The sequence below is a fragment of the Petromyzon marinus genome, chromosome 18 (assembly GCF_048934315.1).
Source record: "Petromyzon marinus isolate PM22_M1 ecotype Great Lakes invasive population chromosome 18, UKy_Petmar_22M1.pri1.0, whole genome shotgun sequence".
Classification (NCBI taxonomy): Eukaryota; Metazoa; Chordata; class Hyperoartia; order Petromyzontiformes; family Petromyzontidae; genus Petromyzon; species Petromyzon marinus.
In genome coordinates, this window is record NC_133684.1 from 12,244,642 (window position 1) to 12,267,562 (window position 22,921).

Sequence of the window (22,921 nt, forward strand, 5' to 3'; positions counted from 1 at the left end):
CACGTAGGTATATATATATATTTTATATAACCAAAGAGTATGGATACCTGCAGTCACGAAAACTTCAAATCTAGATCATTCAAATGTAAATTCAGATTCCATTGTCAATTCATTTGTACTTGAACAAAGTGCAATGTCAGTGTACGATGATGTTGCATAAGAGAAGTAGCCCCTTCCAGTGATAGGAACCAGTAGGTTGAAGAAATACTGAAAATGTATAACATTTACACTCTAAGTAATCCTTTTTTTACAGATATTTTTTTGGTGACAATTCAATGCCTCTTTTACCTTTTGACATTAACTGTTCTTGCAAGACGTTCAATGTCCAGGAAGATATTGCTTTGTTTAGCAATACGTGGATGGCAAACAGAGCAATAAAGAGCAACTTTTCTGAAGATCACCTTTGGTAAGTCACGAATAATTTTAAAAAATAAAATTACGTAGAATATAAATAGCAAAAAAAATCCACATAAGTGTATACATGCTGTATATAATGACCAGTTTCTCAAGAAATGTTGTAATATTTGGGCCACCCATACAGCATAACATCAATTTTGCATAATAATGATATAATTTTGTCAAGATATATTCTCATTTATTCATGGGAGGAATGTGGAGATTTAAAGGTAATAAGATACTTTGAATGTGTTTCCAGACTAAATGTAGTGTTATCATTGAAAATGATTTCGTGCAATCACATTTGCAAATGCGATTTGTAAATGTGTGCCTTTCCACCAATGTATCAATTGTTACATTTTAATGTGCAATTTTATTGAGGGATTGTGTGTTGTCTTGGTGTGGTCTGAGACTGTTTTTTTCTTCTGCCTTGCCCAAGCTTGCGTTTAGTGTTGAAAAATCGGTAGGAATGTATGTCCTTATGAAATTTGTGCTTATATACCTTCTTATTGTATTTATTTATTTTGTATGACTTCTATCGTTCGTGTTTTTGTCTTTCTGTATTTTTGTTCTTGTATCTTGTCTACTGGACATCTGTGAAAAAGAGCTTCATAGCTCAACAGATTTCTCCAATCTAAACAGATTCTGGTTCTGTTTGTTTGCGAGTATCTCATAATTTTAAGATGATGTTTTGGGCTATTATAAATGGCGCAATGCATAATCATCACAGGGCTAATAACCACATTTTCGTTGTTATTATGTTAAAGGGTTTGTTTGTAATTTCAATGTCGTCCGCAAAAACTGAAAATAATCAGCTTGCTATTGACACTGCACTCAGTAAAACTGGTGGAGCCGTCTAGGTGTTCTCCAGACAAACATGCACATATTTTTTGCTCCACTGTTTTATAGTACACGTGAGTGTGAAATGTGTACCCTGTGTTGGTGCGATTGCTGCCGAGATTCAAATGATATTTGTACGAAATGATATAGTCGGGTTCATGTGCAGCAAGCCACAATTGATAGTTCACAAGCACAAGGTTAATATGTTTAGATACATAATACTCTCTCATCACTCGACTTCCCTCCGTAGGATGTCCGTTTTCATCCGCCCATTCAAGACCAACTTCTCCCGCGTGCATCGCATCTCCTGCTGCGTCACGCTCCTCTTCCTCATGATGATGGCCAATGCCATGTGGTTCGGCAAGAAGCAGGCGGCCAGCAAGGCGGGAGGTGGGGTTGCGGTGGGGCCGCTGTCTCTCACCGACGTCCTCATCAGCCTCCTCAGCAGCCTGGTGGAGGTGCCCGTCAGCCTCGTGGTCGTGCTCATATTCCGCAACAGCCGCTCGGAGAGTGAGCGGCCCCCGGGCCAGAAGAGCTCCTGGAGGGGCCCTTGGCCCGGTGGCTGCAGATGCATAGCCTGGTGTCTCGTGGTTCTCGCTGTCCTGAGCTCTGGCTTCTTCACGATTCTCTACAGCATGGAGTGGGGCCCAGAGAAGGCCAACCGGTGGCTCATTCGATTCCTCTTATCGTTCATTATGTCTATTGCCTTGATCCAACCCATAAAGGTAAAACTTAAAAACAAAAACACCTCCCTAGTCTCTTCTTTTAATCCTGTGGTAACATTTTGATGCTTTCTGCATCCAAATTGTATTGTATTGCCATTGAATAAATCAAGGCTAATGTTTACGACAAAAGCTGTTCTTCTAAGTAACTAGAGCAACCAAATAATTGTAACACTTTTTGGACAATGAATGTCAAATTGGACGTGATATATTAACTGTTTTTATTAATACTGTGGATACCATTGTAATCAAAGTTGTAACTGTTGTTTTCATCATAATTGTCATCATTATACATTATGATCATCTCCTTGTTCTCATCAGCGTTGTTATTGTTGATTGTTTTGTATACTAATGTATATCATAAAGACATTGGTTTGTGAGAGCTTCAATGCATGTTTTCACTACATTAAACGCCTTTTCAGATGTTTTTATGATTGTATTATGCTAAAAAATATATATTCTAAAATGCAAATTGCTTATATGGTTGGTTGGCCCCTAAAATAGAGATGATAGATGTATCCATGTTTTTTTGGTAGAATTGATATATACCGCTAACCAGTTTTTGGCTCCCAAGTTTTAATATAAAATATGATTGAGACATTGTGAGTCTTACTTGCAAGAACTTGGGTTTGTGGACTTCATTATTTGTACTTTATAATGAGATATCACTTTTGAAATCATAAAAGCAAGTCATGTCGTGTCACCTTAAATTGAGATACAAGTGTTTATAGGGACTTAATGTGGTATTGCATATCATGCTCTAAATGGTGCCTTAAATTGTGCTCTCAGAATGTCCTCAGTGCAGTTGTAAAGTACATACTGTGGAAGAAGGTAACACGATTTTTGAACACGGAGGTATTAAAATCATATGTAGAAGTTCTAGGTGCAGGGCAAACAAATACAACGAAAGGTACGTTGAGCACGATCTGTTACAAATCTGCGGTGTTTTTTTGTAAATAATGCGCATTGTTTAATCATAAAAATGCAATAACACATTTTAACACAACAACAGATACTGAAATCTGTTGTATATTTTAATTGGAATGTGCACCACCGAGTCCTACAACCATATTAATATTGCGTGTAAAGAATAATATTACCTTAAGAGTGCTGAATTTATATTAGACTAGCGGGAAGTACCCGGCGTTGCCCAGGTCTTAATTTTTTTTCAAAACTACTCTTAAAAATCTAACAGCAGTGTGTACTGACTCTGGTTGCACCAGCTATGATTACAACAATGAATACCGACTGTGGTGGTACCTGCTATCACTACAGTAGTATATGCTGACTCCATAGCAGTATTTATCGACTCTATAGCACAAAGTACTCACCTGACAGAGTGGCGTGGTGAGGCCTAGTCTCGTGCAGAGCCGAGATTGACGTAGGATGTACCGACTGTATAGTAGTAATAACTGCACGCATCGGGGTGGGGGGAACATGAGACAGTGAAGAATTTACCTGAGCATTTAGTATATTTTATGGGATTTTTTACGTGAAAAAAAATGTCCCCCTCACTCCTACCGAAGGCGTGTGACTTGGCATGGGCCGTCCTCCCCACCAAAGGCACGTGAGTTGGTATGGTCATGCACGCGTCATAAATAAATACATAATAAGTAAGTGCACAGAAATCGCACTAAATCGCTAATTAAACTAATTTAAAGTTAACGGATGTGACTTCTTTATTATTTATCATTGGCTTACAGCTACGACTTAATGACAGTTACAGGGTAACATAACACTTACTGACTATATAGCTGGTTGACTATACGGCGATGAAGGCAATGTCTAACTATATAGCTGGTTGACTATATAGTGGCGACGGTGACGAAGAGACGACAGCATTGACGATGACGACAGCGATGGCCACTAGGACCCCGAACCCCACGGCACCCAGAACCCCGTTCTCGAACTCTCCCGCGAGTTCTGGGAGCTTCCGGATAGATCCCCTCTTTGACCCTTGGCCTAGATATCCCCCCTTGTGGTCGCTCGTGTGCATACTCTCTTCTATTGTTTGCGTGCTGTTTTCCCACCCTTAATTAGCCCTTATGGCCGCCAGTCGGCGCACTGTCTCTACATAAATAACAAATAAATACATTGAAATGTTCCTCTTTACACAGGAACATCTATTCAAAGCCCAGCACGCATTATTTTTGGACAGACTTTCCAAAGGATTTTGAGCATCAAGCTCTTCTTGAATGTCCTCCAGCTAATTGCATTGTTCTTTGCCGCTTACACACACGTGAACGGTTTTCACATTCATTTAAAAACAAATGTGCAGAACATTTTCATCACGGGAAAATATGAAAATGTAAGTATAGTAAAACCTTATATTTATGTTTACAAACAAGATATTTGGATTCTAAATCGGTATATGAATGTTATATGTATGTATGTTGAACTTCTTTCGCACCATATGTAGCCAGCTGTGCTAATTAATTGATTGGTACCCATCACTTTGCTTTAGGGAGCAGGTGGGATATGATCTGGACTAAAACCATCAGTACACAGCTTATTAGAGCATTTATATAAAGTGTAAATATTGTATTTGTAATGCTGTGACCATTATTTATAAAATAGTACTAATATTAATAGCATTGCTTTCAGAACTTAACTTTGTGCAGATTTAGTCAGCATGTTGTGTTAATGAAGTAATTTTAGACCTGGTCATTTCTACACAGGTGTTTTTTATAGAAAATAATTTCTCAAATAATGAAGGCATCACAACTCCACTGTAATTATTTTACTGTCACTTACATATAGCGGTGACATATGTCGTTTTGTTCCTTAAGATCGATGATGCCCCCAGCTATTGGGACTGGATATTTGGCTCACTCTTACCAAATATGAAACAAAGCGTCAACAATGTAAAGACAGCCAACATCTTTCTGTCCAACATGCATTCCCCTGAGATGGTTTTGGTTGGCTCAGTGTGGCTAAGGCAGCTGAGATACACAAAAGGTAAAACATGTACTCCTGTTCAACTTTAAAGCAAAGTTTCCTGAAATATCGATGCATTCAATCATTCCTGCTTAACATTTTCTGTAATATTGCACGAGATTTGTTTTATTCGTCAAAGAATATAAATGGTTACGCATTCTTTGTTTTACTATTTCACGTAATATATTCACGACAAAATGTCAAAAAAAGTTGATTTTATAAAACGCAATAGACCCGCAGGTCCAATCTGTTTTTTTAATCCTAGTTGTCTAAAAATACATCTTAGTTTCATGCTAATTCCCTTTACCGGCAACCAATAGTTTATTTTAAAACTGTTGAAGTGCATACGCTTGCAATTGACGATTGCAACAGCGAGACACATTTATTTCAAAACCAAATTGTAAGTGCGTTGTTTGAATTTTTGAAATGACTAAATCATGCTGGTATATGAATGTGTGCATTATTGTGGCAGGACCAATTGAGATGAAGTATGTGAATATGTTGCAAGATGTTAAACACTCTCCGCCAGTAGTGGACATCAAAAACTATGCAGAGGCCTGGGTACCATCAAACACAACAGGAGGAGATTACAGAGACAAATACTGGATCTTCCAGAATATGCCAGACGAGGATGCCTCAAGTACATTTGGTAGGATTTTAGTTGCTACAAGGTTAATTGTGCAAGGGATTTGTCACCTAGTAATGTCTCATTCAACAATAAAAGGGCAGTAAAATAGAAAAAAAATACGTGACGCTGCATTGGCAGTGGTGCAAATCACACTCACCAAAAAAAGGTAATCGCAAATGTATTCTAGTACATGAGCCATTGCCTAAAATGTCAGCAATTTTAAAAATAATATATTAAGGCAGTGTTATTGACGAATGCGTTACATTAATCCTTTTTGTAAATGGACAGCGTGCAAGTCAAATTTATGCATTTTAGCACGAAGATTTTGTAAGCTTTGGAAAATGTAAGGTCCAGTAGGAATAGGGACTGGCCATTATTTTATTATGACTCAGTCTTGGACACAGCTTAAATCCCACAAACATTGATGCATACTGTGGTGGTACCACCTTTTGAATGGACAATGGTGCCTCTTTACCCCATTCGTGGCTATTATGCTTGGCGTTTCTTTGCAGAGTCACTCAGGAGTGATGGTTACTTGGTGGAGTTGGTAAATGATGCAGCAAAAGCAGCCGACACCCTCACGTACCTGAAGGAAAACTCCTGGCTAGATTCCCGCACGTCAGCACTCGTCACAGAGCTCACGGTGTTCAACGCAAACACAAATCTGCTCTGCCATATGAATCTGCTTCTGGTTTTCTCTCTGCCCGGTGAGTGTGTAACCCTGCTATCAAAGACAAAGATCCCCCTATAGCCTGAACAGACTGTTGGCGCAGCCGCTACGCTACCACTCCCCTACTATCGACCACACACACATTAAATCACATAAAATCAATAGAGTAAACATTTTAATGGCACAATGTCATATGTTTGAATGCATGCAGGCTGGCAGCAAATAAAAATAACATGCTCAGATGGGCACATAAACATCAGAAAGGCACGACTGTCATCATGCATATGCTTGGTTCTTTTGGTAAAGTCACGTAGATAGAAAAAGAAACTAAAAATAACAAAACAAAAAAATAATACATTGAAAATAATAAAACAAAAAACCCACAATAAAAATAGTAAAATAAAATTTAAAATTTAAATAAATTGCAAATAATAAAAGCAAAAAACTCACGACGTTTCTATTGCAATACAAGCGGTCTTCATCAGGCGGAGAGAAAAGAGGGGGCAAGCCTCCAAATGTAACTGCTGATAAGGGTTCCAGAGTGAGTGGGTGAGAGATCTCTTTAAAAATGTTTAGAGATCCCACCAACTGCCTCGTTACAAAAATGAACAGTATAATCACTGATTCAGTTTCATTAATTGAACAGACCAAACGGTTTTCCTTAAAACCTTCTGCTGCTAGACCACCCAAACTATATGGCTTACCAAAATCCATAAAGAAGGTACACCACTTCGTCCCATCGTCTCCACCATTGGCTCACCCACCGACAAACTGGCCTGATATCTGTCGGAGACCTTGCAGCCATTCACTGGTAAGACCACCTCTTCTGTTCTTAACTCAGCTCACCTGATTTAAAGCTTTAGTGACTGCAGGGATTCATATTCTTGGTTTTTTCGGTAAAGTCACATAGATGGGAAACAAAATAATAAAAATATGAAACAATAAAATTCTCCCGACGTTTCGACTGCAACACAAGCAATCATGATCAGGTGTGAAACCACAGCAAGAAAATTTGAAAAAGTGGCGGTTTTTTAACATTAGCACCATGGAGAGCGATTTGACAGTTCGCTCAAATGGATGAGTCCATCTATATTCGGAAAAAAGGAGGGGGGAGACGAAAAATAATAGATGCGGTCTGAAAGACACCTTAAGCGTGATCAATCAATTACGACGCAAAATGGTTTATCAAATCCTTCCAATGATTGCTCAGCCAGAATCCATCTTCTCGGCTGAAATTGTCTCTGTGTTTGTATATGTGGATAGCCTCATGGCTTGCAAAGAACCTCTGTCTTGGAGAAGTCAATGTCATGTGAGCCTACTGAATTATAACAGTGATCTGCCACGGTCAAGGTGTTGGTCCTACCGTGTTTCAGGTCTGCTTTGTGTTCACGAATGCGGTCCGAGACATGTCGTTTGGTTTCTCCAATGTAACTACTACCACAGAGGCAACGCAGTTTGTAGACGCCAGGGTACTGTATGTCCGGAATCACATCTTTTACAGACGGAACCAGATCACGTATTTTATGTAATGTGTTTAATCGGACCTGGATCTTGTGTTTATTCAAGATTTTGGAGATCTTTTTTGTGATCCCCGCAATGTAGGGTAAAGTGATGGTTTTGAAAGGCTCCTCAAGAGGGCCCTTCTTCATGGTTGGAGTGCTAGCTTTATGGATTGTGTAGTTGGAATAACCATTAGCCTTAAGAGCTTGGTGTACGTGCTTGAGTTCACTGGCTATGTGTTCCTGGTCGGATATGCATTGGGCTCTATGGTGCAGAGTCTTAATGAGGGAATTCAACTGGGATGGATGGTGGTGGGAACCCAGTTTCAGGTAAGCATCCGTATGGGTATCTTTCCTGTAGACAGAGTGGCTCATTGAACCATCAGGTCTCTTTTTTATTAGGACATCCAAAAAAGGTAGCTTGCCATCTTTTTCGACTTCCATGGTAAATCTGATGGCTGGGTGTATGGAATTGATGTGGTCGAAGAATTGGTCTAGAGTAGGCCGGCCATGTGGCCAGATGACAAAGTGTCATCCATGTACCTCTTCCATAAGGTTGGGCGCAAAGTGGCAGTCTGGATGGCGTCAGTCTCAAATTTCTCCATGAAAATGTTGGCTACAACCGGAGATAGGGGGGAGCCCATTGGGTGCCCTCAGTTTGTTTGTAGAAAGTTCCATTCCAAGTGAAGTATGTATTGGTTAAGCAGTGTCTCACAAGGCAGGGTATCTCAGTGTTTAGTCCTTGATGAACCAAGTCTTCAATGATTGCGATGGTGTCAGGTACAGGAACTTTGGGGAATAATGAAACTACATCAAAACTGACAAGCAGGTCATCTGGGGACAGGGAAATACCCTTTATTGTCGATACCAGGTGAGTAGAATTTTGTACCGCAGAGGTGGCTTTTCCAGTGAAAGACCGCAGGATTTCAGACAGAAAACGAGCCAGTTTGTAGATGGGGGAGTTGATAGTACAGATGATGGGACGAAGGGGTGTATCTACTTTATGTGGATGACACGTTTGTCATCTGGCCACATGGCCGACCGGCTCTGAAACAATTTCTCAGTCACATCAATTCCATACGCCCAGCAATCATATTCATCATGGAGGTAAAAAAAGGATGGCATGCTTCCCTTCTTGGATGTCTTAATAAAAAAGAGAACAGATGGCTCAATGAGCCACTCTGTCTATAGGAAAGTAACCCATACTGATGCCTACCTTAAACCTGATTCTCACCACCATCCGTCCCAGAAAAATTCCCTCATCAAAACGCTACACCATAGAGCTCAATGTATCTCCGACCATGAACACCTGACCAGTGAACTTAACCACGTACATCAGGCTCTCAAGGCGAATGGATATTCTGACTACACAATCCGCAAAGCCATCACCCCAACCGTGAAGAAGCAGCCATCTGAAGATCCAATCAAAACCATCACCTTGCATTACATAGCAGGGATAACCAAAAAGATTTCCAAAATCTTGAACAAACATAAGATCCAGGTCCAATTTAATACAGTGGATAAAATTCGTGACCTGATCCCATCTGTGAAGGACACGATTCCTGACATGCAATATCCCGGCGTCTACAAACTAAGCTGTATCTGCGGCAGCAGTTACATTGGGGAAACTAAACGACATGTCTCGGACCGTGTTCCTGAACATAAGGCAGATCTGAAATACGGCAGGACCAATACTTATTCTTGGTTCTTTCGGTAAAGTCATTTTGAAGGGAAACAATAAAATAATAAAATATATAAAAACAATAAAATTCTCACGACGTTTCGACTGCAACACAAGCAGTCATCATCAGGTGTGAAAACCAACGGCAAGAACATTTGAAAGAAGTGGCGGTTTGGATTTATTTATTTATTTACTTACTTTTTCGTTAGCACTACGGATAGCGATTTGACAGTTTGTTTAGATGGACGAGTCCATCTATGTTCGGAAAAGAGGAGGGGGGAGACGAAAAATTAATGTATGCTGTCTGAAAGCCACCGTAAGCGTGAACAATCAATTAAGACCCGAAATGGTTTATCAAATCCTTCCAATGATTGCTAAGCCAGAATCCATCTTCTCGGTTGAAATTGTCTCTGTGTTTGTATATGTGGATAGCCTCATGAACGAATCTCTCATGGTAGCCAGATGGCTTGCAAAGAATCTCTGTCTTGGAGAAGTCAATGTCTTGTGAGCCTACTGAATTATAACAGTGATCTGCCACGGCCGAGGTGTTGGTCCTACCATGTTTAAGGTCTGCTTTGTGTTCACAAATGCGGTCCGAGACATGTCGTTTGGTTTCTCCAATGTAACTACTACCACAGATGTCGATTTAAAGCTTTCGTGACTGCAAGGATTCATCTTCTTTGGTTCTTTCAGTTAAGTCATGTAGAATGAGAATAAAATAATAAATTGATAAAATCAAATAACACAATAAAAAACGTCGTGAGAATTTTATTGCGTTATTTTATTTTATCAATTTATTATTTTATTCTCATTCTACGTGACTTTACCGAAAGAACCAAAGAAGATACTACCACAGAGGCAACTTTGTTTGTAGACACCAGGGTACTGTATGTCTGGAATCACATCTTTTACAGACGGAACCAGATCACGGATTTTATGTAATGTGTTGAAACGGACCTGGATCTTGTGTTTATTCAAGATTTTGGAGATCTTTTTTTGTGATCCCCGCAATGTAGGGTAAAGTGATGGTTTTGAAAGGCTCCTCAAGAGGGTCCTTCTTCATGGTTTCAGTGATAGCTTTGCGGATTGTATAGTCGGAGTAATCATTAGCCTTAAGAGCTTGGTGTACGTGCTTGAGTTCACTGCCTATGTGTTCCTGGTCGGATATGCATTGGGCTCTATGTTGCAGAGTCTTAATGAGGGAATTCTTCTGGGATGGATGTTGGTGGGAATCCAGTTTCAGGAAAGCATCCGTATGGGTATCTTTCCTGTAGATAGAGTGGCTCATTGAACCATCAGGTCGCTTTTTTATTAGGACATCCAAAAAAGGTAGTTTGCCATCTTTTTCGACTTCTATGGTAAATCTGGTGGCTGGGTGTATGGAATTGATGTGGTCGAAGAATTGGTCTAGAGCAGGCCAGCCATGTGGCCAGATGACAAAAGTGTCATCTATGTACCTCTTCCATAAGGTTGGGTGCAGAGTGGCAGTCTGGATGGCGTCATTCTCATATTTCTCCATGAAAATGTTGGCTATAACCGGAGATAGGGGGGAGCCCACTGTGGTGCCCTCAGTTTGTTTGTAGAAAGTTCCATTCCAAGTGAAGTATGTATTGGTTAAGCAGTGTTTCACCAGGGGGGGTACCTCAGTGTTTAGTCCTTGATGAACCAAGTCTTCAATGATTGCGATGGTGTCAGGTACAGGAACTTTGGTGAATAAGGAAACTACATCAAAACTGACAAGCAGGTCGTCTGGGGACAGGGAAATACCCTTGATTTTCGAAACCAAGTGAGTAGAATTTTGTACCGCAGAGGTGGTTTTTCCAGTGAAAGGCCGCAGGATTGCAGACAGAAAACGAGCCAGTTTGTAGGTGGGGGAGTTGATAGTAGAGACGATGGGACGAAGGGGTTTATTTACTTTATGTATTTTTGGTAAGCCATATAATCTTGGTGGCCAGACCGCAGAAGGTTTCAACGAAAACTGTTTAGTTTTATCAATTAATGCGCTTGAATTAGAAATTATTTTGTTGGTTTGTGTGACGAGGCTGTTGGTGGGATCTCTTTTTTTTATAGCTGCCATCGTCGAGTAATTCTTTAATTTTGTTGTTATATTCTATTTTATCCATGATGACAGTAGCATTGCCCTTGTCGGCTGAGATGATTACAATGTCATCCCTCTTTTATAATTTATATAATTCAAATATCTCATCTTTGCTGAGGTTGCTAGCTGGCATCTTAGCGTTTTTGAGGGTTGCAGCGATTTCAGATCTTGCTACGTCTGCAGCGATGTGACTCAGGCCCTTGAGAGCCACGTATACTTGGGCAATGATATCATTAACTGGTATGTGTTTAGGTGTGACTGCAAAGTTTAGACCTTTAGCTAAAACGGATTTCAGACCATTGGAAATAGAACTGTTACTGCGATTAATTATGACTTTGTTAACGTCTAGCTCTTTGGTGTGTGGGTCCGGCCTTTTGTTGGAGAGGAGGTTAAATTTGGAAATCAGGTTGTCCGTACATTTTGTCGACATAGTAGCAGCTGAACCAAGAATATTAATCACTGCAGTCACGAAAGCTTTAAATCAAAATTTAGGACCAATACTTCTGCTGTGGCTGATCATTACTTTAATACAGCTGGCTCACATGAAATTGATTTCTCTAAGACGATGGTACTTTGCAAGCCGACTGGCTATCAACACAGATTCGTTGCACGAAGCCATCCATATATACATACAGACACAATTTCACCCGAGACGACGGTTTTAAACTCAGCAATCATTGGAAATATGTCATCAACCACTTTGGGTCATGACTTTTTTCTTGTCAACCTCTATCGTCCGCAGTGTGGATGTGTGTAGCGAGGTGCAATGCCCCCCCATCTCTCTCCCCCCTCTCCCCCCCCTATCTCTGCCCCCCTTTCACTCCCCATGCCTCTGCCCCCTTCCTCCTCCCCATTGTCTGCTCCGACTTCAGCGCTGGCTGACTGGCTGCCCCGCCCATTCTGTTTGCGCTGCACAAGCTCACCTCCTTCAAACTCCCCCTTTGTTTTGCTCCTGCATTAGCGTGTTGCTTGCGCAGCTCGTTTTGCTTGCGCTGCTCTCGTCCCCCACTCACTCACTTTGGAACCCTTATAAGCAGTTACATTTGGAGGCTTGCTCCCTCTTTTCTCTCCGCCTGATGAAGACCGCTTGCGTTGCGATCGAAACGTCGTGGGTTTTTTTCTTCAATTATTTTCAATGTATTTTTCATTTTTTTTATTTTGCAATTTTTAAGTAAAATTTTTATGGTGTTTTTTTGCTTTTATTATTTTCATTTATTATTATGTTATTATTTTCTATCTACGTGACTTTACCGAAAGAACAAAGGATATGAATTCCTGCAGTCACGAAAGTTAAGTAAAAAAAAAATGTCATTATGCATTGTGTGCATTTTGTTAGTAATGTAAAGGTGTTGAATTGTTTTCTAGGTATTGCACATCCACAATTCCATCTCAAGGTATCTCCTTTACAAGAAATCGGGAATGCTTGGTTTGTGGTGAACATGGCTGCTTACATCATAATTTTGGTCTTGGGCCTGCTTCTTATGGTCTGTGAAATTTTTAAAATGAAGGGAGAGAAAATGTCCTACTTCGGCAAAATTATGAATTACGTGGAACTACTTTGCTTCGTTCTGAGGATAACACTGGTCGTAATCTACTTCTTTTTGACAATGACTCTGAAAGAAAATCTTTACTTGCACACTCAAGGTAAGCACACCCAATGCAATTCATTACTTCAAAGTAATCCACACATGATCAAGGAAACTTTCAACGTTCATTTTTTATTTAAAATTAGTTACGAGTTCTATATGAAGCAGAGGCAGCTAGATCCATTATTGCATGGGAAGCTGTAAATGACAGAATTACAGTGAGACTAGAAACAAGATATACCAAATTATTGCTGGTCCAAGTATACGTGCAGACAAATGTGGATACTGATTAAGCGAAAGACACATTATATAGACAGCTGCACATTTGAGATGCACGCTGATGAGGGTGACTAATGGCTGACTTTTAATGCTCAGATTGGGCACAGATTTGGTTGGTTACAGGAGCAGAAGGTAAGTTACTTTTAAACACGTTGGTTTTCACGACCAATATTATTTATAATAAAGGTTTTTGGGTTAGATTACACAAGTATAAATGTGTCGTAACCCTCCACTGCCTGACTACGACGTTTCGCTGGTAATTACATCCAGCATTTTCGGGCGATTTGCCAGAATAGTGAAGCGATCCACCTGCTTCCGGTCTTAATTAGAGCAAGATGACGCTGTGAACATGATGACGTCATTTACTCTCCAACACACCGGTGGACTGAAGTTGTAAATCATTGGCACGCGTTGTTTATGTGACAAACCTTACTGGCTGTGTCGGGTAGTGGAGGGTTACGACGACACATTTATACTTACACGATCTAACCCAAAAACCTTTATTGAGGCAAGTTACTACAGTGCATTTGGAAGCCTGGGGAAACGTATGCTTTCACACAAAGCTATACACAAAGCAATATAATGTTAATTATCATAAACGTCTCGTAATTTATCATAATACTAAAAAAGTAAAAACAAAGCAACAAAAATTATGTGGAGTGCTGCTTGTGTTCAATCAGTTAGGCAACAAACTAAACAAGTGCAAGAGTCTAATTAGATTTTATAAATATATAAATGTAGTGACTTGGATTCACTCGGACGACAATCGCCTTTCTTCCACCGTCACTTTTATTTCCATCGTTCCGCACACACACACACACACTTTATATAGTTTCACACACACACACACACTATATAGTTTCACACACACACACACTATATATAATTTCACACACACTATATATAATTTCACACACACACTATATAATTTCTCCTCTCCGCGCTCCGCCAACTCGAACACTCGAATTCCCCTCAGCACCGTCTGCTCGTACTCCTTGTCTCCACACAGCCTCTTCTTCTCTCCTCGCACACAGTGGTTCTATCTCCATCTCCTCACACACAGTGACTCGTCTATCTCCTCACACACAGTGACCTGTCTATCTCCTCACACAGTGACCTGTCCATCTCCTCACACACAGTGACTTGCCTATCTCTTCGCACACAGTGACTTGTCTATCGCTAACTCTCCCTGTACCTACGTATACCGTAATCTCCACTCTGCTAACGCTAACTCTCGCTATCGCTATTTATTATCCTCTGGGTTCGGCTCTCAATATATTTCCCGCTAACACTTGCCGGCTTCCACTCCTCGCATCTCTCTACCCGCTGCTGTCTCCACTTCTCGCCAACTCCCCCGCCGTCCAAATCACCTAGGCGTTTTTATCCCCTTTCCAATCAGCCTTAATTAATTGGCACGTGCCTCGTTGGCATTTTCCCGCCAGCTCCGCACCTGTCCAACGGCCCAGACTCCGTGACGCCGCCACTTAACGCTAACAGCCTCTCGACCAATCACAGCCCTCGTCCCTTGACTCCCTTAATTACTTTGGCTTGTTTATGCCACCCGTGACTTCATCACCTGATCGAACTTACATGACCCACACTGTTTGTGTGTACTGTATATGGCCAACTTACCCATGTGTATTGTCTACTCCACTACATCACCCCCCCCCCCCCCCGCCCCCGTGATGAAAGAACCTAGCCGTCCCCGGCTACGCTATACTCGAATTGGAGTAGTGGAGTGAAGCGGACAGAACGATGATAACATATATACAGAACGCACTCGCAACACATAACCATTTTGTACAACCACCCCACACGCACCACACAACGACACACACAACACCTTTATACAGAATCCCCAAACCCCCGAACGTCAACGTAGTGTACTTCTCCTGGAACGGATTCCTGCTGCCGGCCCATCTCCCCTGCACGGGACACACCCTGCGGTAAGGGAGGGCCTCGCTCGTCTCGCCAACGAGGGGCGCTCCTGGGCTCCACCCTGCGCCCATCCCTGTCCCAGCGACACTCTGCTGGCGGGACTGTCCGTCGTTCTCAGTCGGGACGGACATTGGTCCGGATCTGTGGCCGTTCAGTCGGCATCCAGTCAGCAACTCTGCCCAAAAGGGGCGATCCTGCAGGCACACGGGGGGCAGATCTCTGGGACACGCGCACTTGTGACCTCCCCACAGGTTCGTTGGACACATCCAATACAGTTCGCTCTCAGATGCGGGATGACGCGTCGTATGGTAACACAAATTTCTTCAGGCGCGACGGGTGAATAAACCATGTCCGATGACCGAATTTTATTAGCACACTCTGATCCCGTAAAACCTCCACAATATCAACGGGCCCCTGCCAGGGGCGGTGAAACTTTGGGGACGTTCCAACTGGCAGTGCAACCAGGCTTTATCTCCAACACTCCACGGCTCTCGTGGCCACTGCCTGCCGTGCAATCTTTCGTTAGCGGCTTGTCGTCATGCCGTGTTTTTCAATGCAGCCTCCCGGGTTTCTCTCAGATGGTCTAAAGCCACCTGCATTGGAGCAGGCACCGTCGTAGATTTCTCTCGCTTCCGAATTCCCAATTTAACAATAGCCGGCGCTTCTGGTTCCCGTCCATACATTAGAAAAAAATGGCGAGTACCCCTTTGAGGCATGCGGGGCTAATCTATACGCGGCCAGCGTCGCTGCAACATGCAGGTCCCAATCATCTTGAGCGGTGTTTACTTGGTGACAAAGCATGAACGTCAGCGTCCTATGCAGCCGCTCGATCATCCCGTCAGTCTGCGGGTGGGACGGGGACGTCTTTTTGGTCCCCAGCGAATCACACACGTCTTTAATCAATTTCGATGAAAAATTTCTGCCTTGGTCAGTAAGCAATTGTTCCGGGGCCCCCTTATCTAAGATGTACCCTTTTAAGAAAGCCTCAGCGATTGACGTCGCTGACTGGTCTGCTAGCGGCCATGCCATCGGCCAACGAGTTAAGTATTCCACCCTGACGAGCAAATTATTTGTGCCCTCGGGGGGTGATGGGGAACGGACCCAAAATGTCTAGTTCCACAATTTCGTTCACTCTCGAAACTTGAATCGATTGCAATGGGAAACGATATGGCCGTGCCGGCGCTTTCCTCCGCGCACATTCCTGGCACGCTTTTACATGCTGTTTAACATCAGCATGAATGAAAGGATCGTAATATGTTGGTATTATGGTCAAAGCCCCTACCATGGTGGGCATTCTCGATACAGCATTTGAGGGTGTTAACAGCACTCCCTCCTGCAGCTCATCCCAAGGCAATTCCTTCTTTAACCGTAGCGGCACCAATATTTGCGATGCAGGTGGGACGCGCACAGTGCGGCTCACCACGGCCTGCACCACAGCGTTCGCCACCGCAAATTTTGAAGGCGTCCAAACATTTCATACATCTCCCCGACGGTAATTGCAAACAACCTTTTTCCACTAAAATCTTAATCGGCATCTTTTGCAAAAAATCCGTGCCCAACAAACACGGTACCACCAAGGCCGTTGAAACCAAAACACTTCCCGTAACAATCACCTCCCCAATTTGAATTGTCGCAACCACGCAGCCCATAATGCCCAAACTACCCCCATTTGCCGCTACGCATGGCCCTTCCACCGGCCCCAATGATCCAGGTGACGTCGGCAGCGACCAAAAAGTTTGCAACGAAATGAGAGTCGCCGACGCCCCGGTATCTACAATAACCCGTACCATAACACCTTGAATGCATGCCATCACATCCGACGATCCCGGCGCGGCCCCCAACACATGATGTACCAACGCGCCCCACGTATCCCGGCCATGCGTACTATCCGAACTCGATGAATACGGGCGAGATGACGCGGATGAGTGATGTGGATAGGGCGGCCCTGTATTGAATGCATCTTGACTCACCCGGGATCCTTGGTCTTGGGGGAACCGCCCGCTGTAGTTGTTCGGCGCCCTTGGAGGACCACCTCTCCGTCTCCAGCAGTCGCGGGCGAGATGACCCCTCCGCCCGCACTCGTAGCATGTCCGATGCACGCCGTCTCCATACACCCCGGGACGACGTCGTCGTTCTCCGGTCGACACCCCGGCCGCCGCTGCCATCGGCGGCGCCTCGTCCACCACCGCCGCCACCGTGCTCCCGGCCCCGGCAGGGGTCATCAGCGACGGCTGCGCCACTGCCGCCGCTGGTTCGTCTCGTATGTCAAGGTTGACTTGTATGTTCCTGGCGATCAGCAACGATGACACGTCGTCGTCATCGTCCTTGTCTGGGAGTGACAAGACGACTTTCAGCTCTTTCGCCAGCTGTAGCATCTTCTCCTGCAGCAGGGAGTCCCAGCCCTCCTCGTCCATCGCCGGGTACACAACCTAGGCGAGGGCCAGCAAGGTGCTGCGGAATGCCAGGGGGGACTCCGTGGCCTCCCGTTTCCTCTGTTGAAATCGACGTTTGGCGACCGACCGTGGCTCGTAGACTTTCCTCATTGCCGCAATTGCACCGTCCCATGTTTTTCTGACAGCGGCAGGGAGTCTGTTAAAAGTCGCCAAGGAGTCATCATCCAATGCCGTTGGCAATGCTCGTAACGCGGCACTCTCCGTCCATTTCAGGGACTCGTAAGCCGCACGGAATCTTCGTATGAACGCCGTCCAATCTCCCACTTTGGCCTCAAATCGTTGTACGTGTAGCCATCGTGGCGGTCCCGCCGACCGGTCGTCTTCGTCGTCAGAGTCCTCCACCCGCTCCGGCTGAGCAGCAACCTCCAGCGGTAGACCCGGTACTGGTTGTTGAATGCGGTTCTCCGTCAAAAAGTTCCGGAACTCCTCCGACAACTTCTCCATCCTGGCCTCCCACTGGTGTCATGAGGACTCGCCAATCCCCTGGCGATCCCGGGCCCTCAGCCTCACCCGAACCGCTGTCCCGGTCAGGAGTACTGCCAGCCATCTGGCCGGGCTGTACATCGTCGTTGTTGCTGTCGTCGCCCGAGTCCACTGGCACATTTGTTTTCTTTGCCGCTTTTTTTGACATCGTGGCGTGTTTCGTAATTTTTCTGACACCAAATGTAGTGACTTGGATTCACTCGGACGACCATCGCCTTTCTTCCACCGTCACTTTTATTTCCATCATTCCGCACACACACACCCACACACTATATAATTTCTCCTCTTCGCGCTCCGCCAACTCGAACACTCGAATTCCCCTCAGCACCATTCGCTCATACTCCTTGTCTCCACATACAGTCTCTTCTTCTCTCCTCGCACACAAAGTGGTTCTATCTCTATCTCCTCACACACAGTGACTCGTCTATCTCTTCACACACAGTGACTTGTCTATCACTAACTCTCCCTGTACCTACCTATACCGTAGTCTCCACTCTGCTAACGCTAACTCTCGCTATCGCTATTTATTGTCCTCTGGGTTCGGCTCTCAATCTATTTCCCACTAACACTTAACACTTGCCGGCTTCCACTCCTCGCATCTCTCTCTACCCGCTGCTGTCTCCACTTCTCGCCAACTCTCCCGCCGTCCAAATCACCTAGCGTTTTTATCCCCTTTCCAATCAGCCTTAATTAATTGCCACGTGCCTCGCTGGCATTTTCAGCTCCGCACCTGTCCAACGGCCCAGACTCCGTGACACCGCCACTTAACGCTAACAGCCTCTCGACCAATCACAGCCCTCGTCCCTTGACTCCCTTAATTACTTTGGCTTGTTTATGCCACCCGTGACTTCATCACCTGATCGAACTTACATGACCCACACTGTTTGTATGTTCTGTATATGGCCAACTTACCCATGTATATTGTCTACTCCACTACATATATAACTTGTGGTGTTTATTTAATATATCATTATTTTTACAGTACACAAATAACTCATTGCCCTGCAGAATGGAATGAGATTGAGCCGATGCATGAGTTACATATGTTAATCAACCTTTCTTCCAATTGAATTCAACTTCATTTTTTGCTTTTCATTTTGATACGATGTCATTTTGCGTTTTACTTCTCGTGTTGGAAGCTTTTTGAGCCCAGCATGTGGAGTAAAACATGGGACATCGTGACCAACAACTCGCGGTACAACCCGAAAACACATCACATAAATGTATGTTGAACTTCTCTCCCACGGTACGTAGTCAACCGTGCTAATCAGAGGAAATACAGCACAACCGTAAAATATGTACGCACACTGAAGTCGAAGTCATATTAAATTCGTCTTTATTTTTCAGGAGAAAATCCGACGTTTGGCAAGCTGGCCTCGCTGGACGAGCGTCTCAGGGTGGCGCTGGCGCTGCTGGTGTTCGTGGAGTCCCTCAAGGCTCTTCAGCTCCCCCTGCTTCACCGCGGAGGGAGGCGGTGCCTGGCGCTGCCAATGCTGCGCCGTGAGACGCGAGTCAAGAGCCGACTGCTGCTGTTGGTTGTGCTGTTGTGCGCCTACAGCCTCTCTCTGGACGGTCTGTACGGTGCCCGCTCCTGGGCCCACGCCTTCCAGTCCGTGACCTCTGCGCTCGTGCGCATGTCCCGTCTGGGAGAGGCGCTGGGCAGCGGAGGGGCATGCGCCACGCTTGCATACCTCTCCTTCAGGCTGTTTGCAATCATTCTCGTAATGTCTCTAGGTAAATGGGTTTGATTCATTCTTTGGTCGTGTGAAATCTCGATGGTGAAGCCTCGTTTGTTCAAAGATTGCAGGTTGTAGAGTTTACATTTTTAAATGATTGACAATTTAAAACCGAAAGTTTGTTTATATATTCACTTAATTGCATTTGTGAAATTCCATATCTAATTCATACGATCCCATATATGTTCGCATGTTAGCAACGGCAGTTGAACCGTTGAGCCTACAGGCAGTGCATTGAGCAGCGCACATATTTTATATATTTCTAAACATCTCACTTGGAAAATCCCTTGATATATCTCATTAGCCTGGGTGTGCAACATCGCCCAAACATCAGAGAGGCTGCTTTTTTGGCCATGAAACTGTCTACAAACCTTCGACTAAATCCAAAACTGTGCACATTCCGATGCTTGGCCTGGCATGTTAATAGGCTCTTTTAAGGGGTGAAGCATGTATCTGTCTCCGATATCTAATGTATCTTGGCTGAAAGACTAAAAGCTATTTTGAGTACTTTTGGGGCACTCCAAATAATTATAACACGTTAAAAATACCCAAAAGCTGCACTTTTTAATTGTATTTAACGTGACATTTCATACCAATGAACTTTTTTCAATGTTACTTTTCATTAAAATAAGTTTAAAACTTTGAATGAACACAAAATGGTCATAGATTGTAAAAAAGAATTACATTAACTTGGTATGATTTGCGTTTAGTCTGTTCTCTTGTTTTTTAAGCCTTTGTCACATGGTGTGTCTGTACACAGATTACTCGGATCTCCATCGAACAATGGTCTCAATATAAGTGCTTTAATTTGGATTCGGTTTGCACGATAATTTAAGGTGCAATTATAGGCCGTTTGTAAGGCAGCATCTTTGAGAGTTACAAAAACGCGTTAGATTTATACTATGGTCAGTTTAAGTAGCTATATCTTTATCTGCAGTCACTTTAAGATTGGTGATTTGATCATCCATCACAACGCCATATTGCATGTTTTTGGCAGTTCAGAACCACTTAGTAATTTCTGAATGGTACCGCATGTTCCATGTTGCAGGAAGCGTACATCATTATTCTTTGCAAGGATGAGCTGTTGTGTCGGTGTCAAAAGTGAAAATGCATTAAAAGAGAAATTGTACAAATTTGAAACACTGCCTGTGTAACGTGTACTTGTGTTTGAATTTGAAAAGGGAATACATTTTGGTGTCCTCATATTCTCCAATACATAGGGCCTCTGTTGATAAGTGAGGTCTCCTTTGCTGTAGGCACCTCTTCTGAACCTACAGGGTGTCGGAATGGCGAAATGTTATCTGCCTTACCTGACATGCAGGAGGTCGTGGGTTCGGTCCCGATCCTGACACCTGTATAATTTGGAGTGTGTATGTTTTTCCCGTGGTCGCGTGGATTTTTCTCCAGGTCCAGTTTTTCAACTCCACATTTATTAACATGCGATTTCCGCACGTCACTTTATTGAGCTATAATTTATGGCCAGGTCACTTCTAAAATGATAGATAATAACCTAGTGGGCTTTGCCTGGCAAAAATAAAACAAGTTTTAAATAGATACAAAGTTTAGTTTATATCTTGTTTGAAGCTGTCGTGACTGCAGGAATCCATACTCTTTGTTTTTTTCGGTAAAGTCACGTAGGTAGAAAAAGAATAAAATAAAGCAAAAAAATTATATATCACGACGTTTCGATCGCAACACAAGCGGTCGTCCTCACGCAGAAAAAAATATAATCCAACAGTGGAACCGCTGAACCAGCGGGTTAGTTTATAATTACCCTACTGAGACTTCTAGATGAGGTGTGGGTTTAATGTCACCTTGTGGCATGGTTCTCTTGGGAACCTGGTTCTATTCGTCTAGTACCAGGATCTGAGCATGTGTTGGCATGCTGTGTTCCCATAAGTCACAAGCCCTTGTTCTGGCTAATATTCTAAAACCAAACATCCATCAATCAAGCCCTCAACAATGAACTTCGCTACCAACTCAAGTACCGATCCCCCTTCTTGGATGGCACTGTCACCAGCCCAGAATATCACCCAGTAATGCTGACGCGAACAGAGTAAAACAAGGCAGATGTCTAGAATAAACACCTCATTGAGACCGAAACATCCACACCTCCTGGTGCTAAATTTACACGTTTCCATTAACTCTTCCAAGTACTTTTTTAAAGAGTGCAAAGACAAAGCCAATAATGTAGGCAATACTAGTTACTCTGAAGGTACTATTCATGCAACGTTTTACTCTGTAAAATACATATAATTCAGTGCACTTATTGTATTTTGATAAAACATAAACAATGTTAGAATAACGTGTTCCCCAACTGCAGTCTGTACACAGCACACATTCTATTTATAAATGAATGCAAAGTGGCATCTCATAGAGCGTGTACTAATCTCTTCAGACACACCAAACCAAGCATCCATGACTGGTGCCAAGAATGGCTTTCCATTATATTTTATAGATTACGTTTGTTTAAAAATATGTATCATTAGCATTTTCCTTTAATTGCTATCCGTCTTTGGAGCAACATTCCCAATTATCGTGAACAGATAGACATGCGAACGCGGGATGGATGTTGCTGTACGCTCTCTTAAAGTGACAGTGAACATTTGGTTGATCCGTTCCACAAAGAAAGCGCCCATTACGATGTGGAGAGCATGACAACCATGTGATGCGAGGGGCTTATAAGAGGCGCGCCACTCAACGAGACCGCTGCTGCTGCTACATCGCTCGCTGCAAAGGGACTTTTGCCAGGGAATAGTAAATACCGTTGAAACGGCAAATGTGAAGAGAATGCAACTCAAAGTTAAGGGAATTAAATTAGATAGCTGTTAACAGACCGTGCTGCACATTTTGTTATCGTTATTGTTGTTTTTTGTTGCACAGTCCATACGGTAACGGTTAATTATCCAAAAAGCGCCGTTTTGCTCCGGGGTGGAGGTGAAGTCGGTTGTGTACAAAGCAAAGGAGGGGGACAC

The 22,921-nt window shown here is 43.3% G+C and overlaps 1 protein-coding gene across 2 annotated transcripts in view; it reads left to right on the forward strand.

Moving 5' to 3' along the window:
• LOC116943678 (polycystin family receptor for egg jelly-like) overlaps positions 1–14,641 on the forward strand; it is a 45,983-nt gene extending 31,342 nt beyond the window's left edge. The window contains exons 20-27 of one of the 2 annotated variants that reach the window (XM_032956738.2): positions 254–406; positions 1,487–1,961; positions 2,748–2,868; positions 4,076–4,266; positions 4,748–4,916; positions 5,368–5,544; positions 6,036–6,230; positions 12,837–14,641. In XM_032956738.2, the coding sequence (XP_032812629.2) occupies positions 254–406; positions 1,487–1,961; positions 2,748–2,868; positions 4,076–4,266; positions 4,748–4,916; positions 5,368–5,544; positions 6,036–6,230; positions 12,837–13,261 (1,906 nt within the window). In that variant the 3' untranslated portion in view covers positions 13,262–14,641. Of the gene's footprint in view, positions 1–253; positions 407–1,486; positions 1,962–2,747; positions 2,869–4,075; positions 4,267–4,747; positions 4,917–5,367; positions 5,545–6,035; positions 6,231–6,839; positions 7,660–12,836 lie in introns of those variants that run through there. The other variant, XM_076067891.1, reaches the window with a different exon arrangement.
• Positions 14,642–22,921: the final 8,280 nt, after the last annotated feature.